This window comes from Lynx rufus, unplaced genomic scaffold, assembly GCF_022079265.1.
Source record: "Lynx rufus isolate CCGP_SWC_20201006 ecotype Redwood Valley unplaced genomic scaffold, mLynRuf1.p SCAF_7, whole genome shotgun sequence".
Lineage (NCBI taxonomy): Eukaryota > Metazoa > Chordata > Mammalia > Carnivora > Felidae > Lynx > Lynx rufus.
This window is the reverse complement of record NW_025814889.1, coordinates 103,454,585-103,466,680: the sequence shown is the minus strand read 5'-3', so window position 1 is coordinate 103,466,680 and position 12,096 is coordinate 103,454,585. Positions and strand designations below refer to the sequence as shown.

General features: G+C 36.3%; 1 protein-coding gene across 1 annotated transcript in view; it reads right to left on the bottom strand.

Annotated features, from left to right (window-relative positions):
- The window catches only part of OTOGL (otogelin like), a 140,583-nt gene that overhangs the window by 108,040 nt on the left and 20,447 nt on the right, over positions 1 to 12,096 (bottom strand). The window contains 5 exon segments of the mRNA XM_047066966.1: positions 434 to 542; positions 2,135 to 2,260; positions 2,477 to 2,583; positions 7,347 to 7,453; positions 7,818 to 7,945. Of these exon segments, the coding sequence (XP_046922922.1) occupies positions 434 to 542; positions 2,135 to 2,260; positions 2,477 to 2,583; positions 7,347 to 7,453; positions 7,818 to 7,945 (577 nt within the window).

The following is a 12,096-nucleotide window of genomic DNA, read 5'->3' as shown; positions in this document are numbered from 1 at the left end:
CCATGTATTGGCAATCTGGAGAGTCACTTTTTAAAGTACTCAGTAGAGAAGGCCAGGATTACCATTATGTTCTAATGGTAAAAATATATGCAGATTACTGGTTACAAATAACAAGAAAATCCAACAGACTCATTACATAGGTTTATGATTTTATGGAATTATCAAGGGAAGTGAGAATTACATCATAAAAGAAATTATAAATTTTCTATATTTTTCTAGCTTTTTTTTTCTGAACTTGCTTTCATAATTAAAATATGAAACTATGTATAGCCCCCTGCCCTACTCCCATCCAGCCTTTAAATAAGATGCAAACTGTGTCTTGGAATTTTTGGAAGAAAATAAGTAATAAGTACATTCCTTTAGACATATGTCATGGTGAAGTTGTCAACTAATCAGGTACCCAGAAATAATTGGCTGTATATTAATAACATACCATTCAGTACATTCCTGTTCAATTTTTGAACCAACTGAGTAAGCTAATCCATGAAAACTACACGGGCAATTTTCCAAGGAGATGCAAGTCCCATTTTCCATTATGAGGCCTATTTAAGAAAAATATGTATCAAATTCTCAAAAGAAATAACAAAGAATGTGTTGTTTGACTATAATAACTCAACCAACTTTTATCGAACACCCGCTCACACTAGGTGCTGAAAATATAATTCTTTTTACTTTTAAAGAGGTTACTGACAACCTGGTTCTATCTCAATCAGTAGCTACCTTATAAGGGTCTATTTCAGAAATAAATTAAATTAAATTTAATTTAAAATAGGGATCCATTTCAGTAATTTTAAATTTTCTTATCTCATGACTTGCCATCAAAAACTCAAGTTTCACTACACTGAATAAAAGCAACTAGACAGTATTTCCTTGCTTTTGAGGGAAGAAGAGAGAGAAGGAGAGAGAGAACATATATTCTTGGTTTAATTTCTGTTCATCTCAAAGTGAGAGATTTACACTATTGTCACACAGGTAATAAATATCAAGGTAGTGCTACTCAAAGGGCCAGTGAATTGGAACAGCATTTGCTACCTCTCTCAGTAAAGCTTGTTGAGCCGTAACGTAAATCAACCGTGTTACCAAGCACGTGTTTCATTCAGCTGACCTTTTTTTGGAGTAAGAATTCCTAGATAAGGAAGCATTGACTTATATTTTGGCACATGGATTTTTATTCTGGTTCAAATTCCTTATTGCATCATTGACTGGTAACAAATGGTTCAGGCCTGGCACTGATGTAAAGATTCTACTTTGAATAGCACTGACAGACCAACAGACTGAGGTTAACAAATCTGATTCCAAGTAGTCCTCACTCATATCAGGTGAGGAAAAACACTTAACATTTCTGGGATTCTATTTTTTTTAATCTGTAAAAATGAAGGGGTTTGAGTAAATCCTCAGTGTTCTTTGTAAAGACCTATCAGTATAGCAGTCATTCCAAATTTGCTTATTTTCTGTATTTTAATTTTTAAAATTTTTTAAAATTTAAATCCAACTTAGTTAACATATAGTGTAATAATGGTTTCAGGAGTAGAATTTAGTGACTCATCATTTGCATATAACACCCAGTGTTCATCCCAATGAGCGCCCTCCTTAATGCTCATCACCCATTTAGCCCATACAACCAACAAACACCCCTCCAGCAACCCTCAGTTTTTTTCTGTTTTTTAACAGTCTCTTAGGGTTTGCCTCACTCTCTGTTTTTATCTTATTTTTCCTTCCCTTCCTCATTCCTAATTTTAAATCTCATCTGTATCGCTTGCTATGTTACTTCTAATTTCACATATTAAAACTACGTCAAGACTAAAATCCTATACTGCCAACATATGAAGGCTTTTTTTAACTTGCTTTCACCTTCAAAACATGAAAATATGCACAGTATTAAATATCCTTAAATATCCAAGAGAACAAAAGATTTGCCATGGTTAACTTCAGGACTCCAGATTCCAAATTTCCTGGGAAATTTACATAGTAGAAAAGCTGCCATTCTTCCTAATCACTTCAAGGATCAAATCCTACCAGGGTAGAAAATTGCAACAGCCCTATGTCCTGAGAGAGGACATTATGATATGATTCTTCAATCACTGGATACTAGTTTCCATGAGTACAGACACCATTTCTCTCATGAAGTGCTTACCATCTGCGCAGTAACATCCATCAAGACAATGGAGATTGCTCCCAAGACACTGTTTCTCAAATGTGCAGGTTGGTGGGCAACAACTGATACAATCCCGATGGACGAAACTGTCATCACATTTATCAGCTAAAATGGGCAAACAGGGGAGCTATAAGTCAAATTTACTCACCTCTCTTTCAAAAAAAAATAGTGTCTGGAAAAGTATGCAAGTTTACCACTGTTATTGGGTCAATGACAAATCCTTGTAAATCAGTAGTTTTGAGTCCTAGGGGCAGTTTTGAGTACTAGGATAAACTGGAAATTAACACAAATACACAGGGTTTAGAAAATAAGAAAACATACTACATGCTGGAAAGTCATCTCTCCAGTCTTGAATCGGGTAGCCAGCGTGGGAACAGGCTCTCGCGTACTCGGTGGCTGCACGACAATAGGTTTCATCATCATCAGTTCTGGAAAATGAAAAGACAGAGCCATCCACAGTCACACAGGAAATATTGGCAAAAACCACACCTTTGAGCTCCCGATCTCTAGAAATGTTGCATGCGTGGTGAATATTCTAGTATGAACTGATGTCAGCATGCACATATCATGTACGATTGGGCAGAAAACATATAAGCATGAGATCACAGCTCACAGGGCCTGAGTAAATTGTCTTCATCAAACTATTTCAATAATTTGGCCACTTTGCTTTTGGTTCAAAAGAGTACCTGTACTGGAAAAAATTTCTATTAAAACAATTTTTTTATGTTTTTATTTATTTTTGAGAGAAAGACAGAGACAGAGACAGTGTGAGCAGGGGAGAGGCAAAGAGAGAGACACAGAATCCAAAGCAGGCTCCAGGCCCTGAACTGTCAGCACAGAGCCTATTGCGAGGCTTGAACCCACAAACCACAACATCATGACCTGAACCGAAGTTGGACGCTTAACCGAATGAGCCACCCAGGTGCCCCCCAAATTTTCTATTTTAATTATGACATTCTGCCTAGAATCTTTTTGTATGTATTGCTTTGCTCCCACACAAAACATCCCAGCCCTTTTGGGAAATAAATATTAAATATTTATTAATAAACATAAATTTATAAATTTACACCCATAAATCCCATTACCATAGATAAAATTCTATCACAACAAAAGCATCAAACATGCAAATTATTTCTAAGATACCATGCTCTTCATAGTCCACATGCTGCAATAAAACCAATACTAATAAAACTGCAGCACTTTTGAAAGATTGAATAAATAGCACTTAACTTAAGATATAAAAGATTTTCAATTCTTTCAAGTTTGAATTACTAAGGCTAGTTACTTTTATAATATTGCCAAGAGTAAATAATCTCTCACTGTTTTCTTATAATAACCCTGGAAGCTCCCCAGACAAATATCAGAAGTCTGCCAATTCCCCAAACAGATTAACCCAGCACCTATAAAATAAGCAAGGTTTATAATAAACAAGTGGACTTGTTTTTCAATCCAAGTCAAGCTTAAGATTAAATAGTTACACATTTTACAAGATAATGACCTTAAGAATGTTGTATTTTGTGAACCTTAGCATTTTCAGTATCTCTATTGTAGAAGCCACCTGTCTCAAATTGCACTTATCCTGTGCTACTGTAATTGGAGTCATGCAGCTTATCTAGTCCAATTAATTGAGCTTTAGAAGGAAAAGGAGACTGAGCATATAAACTTCAAAAGCTCAGAAAATATTCTAAACTGCCAAACAAGAAAATTCTCTGAAAAACAGGGTAAGCTAAAATTGTTGAATTCCTGTAAAGATAATAAGTTTCTGATTTACATTAAAATATGTGCATTGTTTCCTACAATTAATAGATGCTTTGAAAATTAAGAAAGTAACTGAATATTGGTTTCCCAATCCAACACAACTATTATTAAAATAGCTACCATTTATTAAGTACCTGTGTTAACTCTAGGATCCATGCCATGCCCATTATATGTGGCATCACACGAAAATTCACAATTGGGCAAGAAAGAAATTATTCCAGTGTGCTGAGGGGGAAATGAGCTTATTTGCTCCATTTTGGATGTTAACTTTAATAAGGAAAATGAGCATTACATAATAATTGTTTTCAAATCAATTGACTTTGGCACGACAAAGTTAAAAGCATTCCCTTGCTTCTAGGTTTAGCATTCTAAAAAGCAGAAAGAGGAGGGCGTAAGTTCAGATGGCATCTCCTTTGTGGAACTGTGGAAGGCACTCCCTGATAAACTCAACAAACCTCTCCACATATACTGCCCTTCACATTTAGAGCATGTGTCATTGCTGGAGGCCTGTTTCTGCCCCACTAGAATGTGAGTTCCTAGGACAGGGTCCATGTCTAAATGGTTTCTGTTTCTCCAAGATGTGGCACAATGCTCAGCTCAGAATTGATGCTAAGCAAAGTTTGTTGAATTGAATTCAATATACTATCATAATGCAAGCAGGAAATGAATTTGTGTTCAGCAGATTCCCAATGTTCTTCTTGTATAGGATCTTTGTGGTGCCATCCCCTACAGTAAGAAATGAAGAGACTCTCCTTCAGGAAAGAAAGGATGTAGGTAGGTCTAGACCTCAGTGAAGTATTGAGACAAGTAAAAGGCTAACTGGTAGCTTCTCACTACCATTTGATCAAGGCCCACTTACTTGATTTATAATGCCCTTCTTTTGGTATTACATGACTGCTCTGTCCCCAAACTTGGCCTCTTCACCTCAAACATATCACTGGTGATATCAGTTGATTTCAACAGTAAAAGGCATTTCTCTATCCTGCTATTTTTATTTCCCTGGAGAAAGCAGTTGGATTTCAAAACTTAAAGCCTACAGATATCAAAATTTCAAAAGACAAAAATGTTAAATCCTCAATGATGAAATTTCAGATGAAGTGAGTATAACAGAGATTGAACTTTTGGGTTTTTTTGTTGTTTTTTTTTTTTTTTTTTTTTTTTTTGGTCTCCAGAGCCTGCTTCTCTTCATTATCAGAACCCTCCAGTTTTTGCGAAGCATATGGCTGCCCAGCCAAGGACAATATTTCCCATCTGTCTTTGCATCTGTACATGGCTATGTACATGGCCATCTGTACATGGCTATGTTTCTAAGTTCTGACCAAAGGGTTAAAAGTATACATGAAACTTCCAGAACTCTTTCTTTAAAAAGCTGCCAACAGCCCTCTACTTCATTTTCTCCCTTCCTAAGTGCTAACCTATAGACGTGGGAGTGGTAAGCCAGTTCTGGCAGTGAAATTGAGGACAACACCCTAGGCCTTGTGGGATGACATAACAATAGCATCGCTGTGTCACTGGAAAATTCATGGTGTGGGCACATGGTATGACCCCAGAATCGCTTACCAACTTGGACCTTTATATGGGAAAAATATGTTTCAATTTAATTTATGCCACTGATACTTTGGCAACTGAAGCAACCAAACAATATCCTACCTAGTAAAGGGAAAATGACTTTCCTAGATCTGCCAAAATATTTCATCTCAGTCGACCTGAGAAGTGGATGCTAAAGATGATAATGCCAATGGCAAGTGAAAAGACTACTGGAGAATAGCCAAAGAATGAATCATGGTGGAATAAACACAATTTTTAATTCCATATACACAGCGAGGTTAAAACCATGGACCACCGATAAGATCCACAAAAAAGAGACTGAGAAAAAGAATAGAGATGTAACAACATAGCACTTAAATAAAAAATAAAACCAAATAGGGAACTGAATGTGGTCAAATATTAAGTTAGGTCAGTCCCCAATATTTAGGCAGAGAGGGAACTCTTTCAAAACTCCTGCAGTAGTTCATAAATCCCTAAAATTTAGAGACTGTACATATAAATAAAGATAAAACTGTATTCCACTCAAAATTAACAGGCATCCCAAATAAGTTTCACATCTGAAAAATATCATTATATTCATTATTTTATAGTAATCTCCATTTAATTAAAGTAGAGTAGTTGTAAATAAGACAATTTCATACTACTTCAACTTTCCCTCTTTGTTCTCACCTTTGCTAAACTTAAGCCTCAACAAGCTACAGGCTACGAGATGAGGTGTAAGTGGTTTTACTCAATCAAAAATTAGTCTAGTCTTTTACAACAAGTTCCCGTGTATCATTTACACATCTTGAGATTCTTCAAAAAATACAAACTTATTAAAATATCTTGAGATATTCTTCAACATTCAAGATGAACATTCAAAATCAAATACTCTTGGTAAATTTTTGAAAAACAATAGTAGAAAAGACTACAGGGGCGCCTGGGTGGCGCAGTCGGTTAAGCGTCCGACTTCAGCCAGGTCACGATCTCGCCATCCGTGAGTTCGAGCCCTGCGTCGGGCTCTGGACTGATGGCTCAGAGCCTGGAGCCTGTTTCCGATTCTGTGTCTCCCTCTCTCTCTGCCCCTCCCCCGTTCATGCTCTGTCTCTCTCTGTCCCAAAAATAAATAAACGTTGAAAAAAAAGAAAAAGAAAGAAAAGACTACAATAGATAATTTAGAGTGGGTTCTACATTCAGGAACATATTATGATGGGTCTCACCAAATTTGTTCCCTAGACAACCATCTAGTCTAGGTATTCTTAACCTGGGAGAAAATGTAAGAGTCGGGTGACCTTGGATGGGGTCAAGATTACATGTGTACTGTCACTAACCTCTAACTGAAATTTGGCATCAATTACTCATATAGACAATACATCACAATGTCCATAGCAATATCTGTGACTTTGTCAACAATATATCTCATACTTCACTTTTTAATGTTTTCATTTCTAATTATAATTGTTGCAGATATCTCAAAATATTTACTGAGATCACGTAAATGGTAGTTATAGTTAGACTTGAAATGCATGTAAAAACATATATCATAAATTCATTTCTTTTACTATTTTGATAACTCCATTTCAATACAGTTTCCTTTGTAATTTTGTGTGTTTGATTTTGTGCATTTCAAAACATTATTTTGAAAGACTCTGTTGGAATCTCTAAACTCCAAAAGCGATCAGTGGAACAAGCAAACTTTAAGAAATGCTTCTTTTTATGCTGCTTATATAAACCATTTAGATTGCATGTATTATCCAGCAAGCTTTTAATAGATGTTAGGCCAGTTTATGTTTTACATTTCCATGATGTTTTGTGAACTGCTGAGACGTCTAAGTTACAGAAGTGGTTTTTGCTTTTCTTTCTGGATAAAGAAATTTTAATTACAAATACTAATTATTTCACTTACTTGCAAAGATCATTAACACAGCTGGCAATATACAAATATGGATCAATATATTCATGGCAGCTCAAGAAAGGAAACTGCAACAATATTTGACACTTGAAGAAGATTGCCTGTGCAGAAAAAGATGGCAGTCGTCAGCACATGTTTAAGGATACGTGGGCACTCACGTTTTTTCTACTGATCTACTTGCAGGTGTCTCTGTTATTACCAGGAAACAGAAGGCAATTTACGCTCATAAGTTTTAACCAACATTTTTCTAACTACATATTTGCACCATGAGTACTGCTCCCATGAAACTCGTTACATTACTCTTTCTGAAATGTCTTCAAGTTGTTCCTGTTGCACTTACATTCCCTCAATTTAACCGTGTTTAAGTATGTAGCATCTGTACCAAAAAATGCTTAATATTCAATATACAAATACAATATGTGTGAATTATATCCAACGTGCCCAAGCTCTTCACATCACATTTACCTCAAATGCTGGCATTCCACTGGAGCATGGATTTGGAAAATCTGAGGGTGTGGGTACACATTTCGTGTCATCTGGAATTTGCACCGACCAACTATTTGCAAACATAGCAATGTCTTCCGTATAGTCCTCTATTTCACACAAACACAGACACACAAAAATATGTGTGATAGCATCACTTTACACAAACACAGTTCATCAACATAAACTTCCTGGTCAGAAAGTTAAACTCAGCCACTTTATCATTACCAATGATTGCCAATGATATTAGACGATAACATTACTTTAAGCTCCTGAATCTTGCCTCTGCGTAATGCTGGGGTAGTATCACTTTAGCGTAATAACAATACATTGAACAAAGCGTAAGTACCAAATAAAAGTGAATAACATTGAAGAGCAAAAGCAAACATCATTTGAGCAACAAGAGGGACTGAAAGTGTTCATCTTAATCCTGCTCCACGTTCAGACAAAGAATGAAACTAAAATCTCAAAGGCTTAGCAGAACCAAACACGGTAACATCTCGAAGCTCTAAGACAGCTGTCGGATGGGAACTTTAGGTTCCTCACCACTTAGACTTACAGTGTCTACCACTGATGACGAGCTTCTGCACCACTAGAGTAAGAAATCTCAAGCCACATATTTGACCGCTCTCTCTCTCTCTCTCTCTCTCTCAGCATCTTCAAGAGAGGAACATGTCTGCTTGCTACCACAAAGGGTTCGGGTTATTGTGGGAGTTTATCTACAAGAATGCTTCATTCTCTCAGAATAAAATCCTAAACTTTGCTGTGTCCTGGAAGACTTTTATGATCTGGCCCCCGCGCTCCCCTGATTCCCCTCCTCCTACACCAACCCCACCCCCCACACACTCCTCTTGTCCCCTTCTGTCTTATTCCTGCTCAATCTACCCCAGTCACACTGACCTCACACTGTTCTCCTTTCAAGCTCGTTCCCACTTTGCTCTTGCTTTTGCTCCCCATTCTTCAAAATTCTCTCCAATCTTCCCTCTGCTCGCTCCCTTACTTTATTTAGGTGTCTGTTTAATACGACCTCCTCAGAGACGCCTTCTCTGTCACATGATCTAGATTACCACTGAACTCACACTGTTCTATTGCTCTTAATCTCCATTTACAACTTCTTGTTTTCATAGCTGCTATTGCTCCCAAAAATTTATACTTTAACTTGTCTCTATTTATTTTGTCTTCTTCTACATGGAGGGCAACCGTGTGTCAAAGCTTTCCCTTTGTTTAGCATCTGGCGTGTAGTAGGTGCTCTAAATACATTTGCCAAATAAGTGAATGAATAAATAAAAGGGGGGTTGCAAAATTTAAATACATTATTAGATTATTATTTCAAGTTTGTCTGGCCTACCTCATTATCTCTGATACTGTTGAAAATGTTACACACTGAACCAAGCCTGGGCCTGATCTAATATACTTTTTGTTTTTCAAGCAGGAAAAACTGATGTTACTTTTAAGTGACTTTATAGTCACATTTCATTTCAAAGCATCATCATTTTTGAAAAATCTGCAGGGCCAAAAATACTAGCTAAAGGCCCACTGATTTTAATATCTATGCACAAATTTTAATATAACTAGATAACCTGGACAGTCCCTTAGAGTTCACTTTAATACAGCTTATAACCACATATTTAGCTATTTTTATGACATTACATTAATAGAAGAGTCACGAAAGTTGGTTATTATGAGACGTTAAATCCATATCAATTGGTTTGCTGGAGGCCTGCAAAACTAAATTTGAAATGTTTCATGCAAAATATGCTACAAATAATCTCTTGTCTGTATTGGAACACTTTCTAAGAGAGAAAATGAGGATTATTAATTACTATCTTGGGAAAAACAAGAGTAAACCAAGGCTTCTATTTTGATGTGTAGCTGCCTATAAACATGAATTATGGAAACAGAATCTCAACTAGACAATCAATTAAAATATTTCTATATCCACAGAAATTCTGAAAAGCCTCATTTCTTTGTGAAGTCATCCTTGAAGAATGAGTAGGACTGCAGGGAGAAATACAATTTTAATCACTGTTAAGAAACTATGCATTTGATGGCATTCAATCAAACCACCACAGTGACTCTAAAGATTTATCTAATCAGCAAAGGACAGGCTGAGTTTCAAAAAAAAAAAAATACTAGGCATGTTAAAGCTAAACGTAATACAGCTTATCTGTAGACATTTTCTTGCATTATTACAGAATGGGAGAAAATCAGAGGGCAGGTGCTAGTCACATCCTTATCAATTACTGGTGTTAGTTTTTTTAATATTCCATTTTACACTGGGCACCAAATAGAACTTTGTACAAAAAAGCTGAAATCTCTCTTTAGGCTCTTCCTACATACTTTCCAGGGTCCTTCTTGCCTTCTGTCAATTCAGCCATAATTCAGTTCAATTGCCTTCTTTCAGTCTTCTCCCCGCTATAATCTGTGAACACTTTTGTTCAGGCTGCCCCAGGTATCTCACTGAGAGCAACCACTTTATGTTCCAGGTTATCAAAGTCTGTCTGACCCTTAAGTAAGGTCCTAACTGGAGTCTCTCTGCCTCTAGCAAGAGCAGATGCTATTTTCTATCCTCACTTCTATACCAGTTCCTCAGATGTCCCAGGAGAAGTTGCCCATAGCTGTCTTTTCTAACACTGAGAACTGAATTGAATATTATTTTCTTCATGAAGCTTTGATACAGAAGACAAAGAAATCAACAATGGCCATCCGACTGGTGTGGCCTGAGTCCAAAACCCTACTTCCTAATATAGTCTCAAGATGCCAAGTCTGTGAATCCTCTCATTCTATGTATCCAACGGGATGCAAAATCGCATGTCAAGATGATCTCAACACTGTACATGTGTATGTGGTGCTCGCAGACTTTCGAACACTTTCACTTACATTTTCTCATTTGATCCTCACAGGCTAAGAAGTTCTTGGGGTCATTATTATTATCTTTACACATGAGGAAACTGACGCTATGGAACCCTAGTAAATTAGTAAACTAGCCCCAGTGATGCATTATCCATCTCGGGTAAAATGTCTGCATTTTAGCAAGGGCCTCTTAAAGCAATGTTAATCAAACACTTTCCTATTAGCTCCATTCTAGGCTTACTGAGAACACTTGGAGATGATTGTAAATTCGCTAAAATATATTCGGCGTTAACTATGTGGCAGCCACTGCATTAAATATTTTGCATGGATTATCTCATTTAATCCTTGTAACTCTAATGCTATCATTGTATCATTAAACTGAAATGATTTAATATGTGACAAAGCAGAACTTGAATCCCACAATCTGACTCCAGAACTCACACTCTAAGCAGGACTTTCACCGTCTCTTAAAACACAACATATGGGTGAAACTTCTTTATGAATTTTATTATAAAACAAAAAAAGTATGATATACATAGCACTTTTACAGATTAAAAGTCAATTTCTCAAACATTTATCTAAGCATGGGGTTGGAAGCCAGTCAGATCTGTAAACCAACACTGACAATATCATTTACCAGCTGTGTTACATTGGGCACATCACCTTGTGCCCTCATTGTAAAGTTAAGAAAATACCAACAGTCTTATAGGATGGTGTAAGGGTTGGAAATAATATAGCTACATGCTCCTATTAACTGTTATTGTAAATAGTATCAAGGCATACTATTGTTATTGCTGACAAAACAGCCCCCATTTTTAATGGCTCACTGAAATTAGTTTCTTGACTTAGAATAAATAAAGATATGTACATCATCATACATGATAAAAAAATTTTTCGGAGTTTTTATTCAACTTTTATAAACTCTGTTCACATTATTATTTTTTTAATTATTATTTGGTAGTCAATGAATTAATTTCTATGAAGACTTGATGCAAAATATCTTTTGTCTAAAAGTAAGTAAGTTTGTCTCAAATGGGTTTGCATTACTAAAATATAAACCCAGAGAAGGGAGGAGTCTTTGTTTTCTTCACTGATGTATCCCAAGCTCCTGTAACAGTGCTTGACACAAAGTAAATACCCAATTAATATTTGTTACATGAGTTAGACTTCTATCTTAATTTAGCAAATTAACTAATTTATGGAGGCATTACAATTCCAGACTTCAAGCTATAATCACCAAGACAGTATGATACTGACACAAAAACAGACACATGGATAAATGGAACAGAATAGAGAACCCAGAAATGGACCCATAAAAGTCTGGCCAACTAATCATCAACAAAGCAGGAAAGAATAGCCAATGGAAAAAATTCTCTTCAGCAAATGGTTCTGGGAAAACTGGACAGCC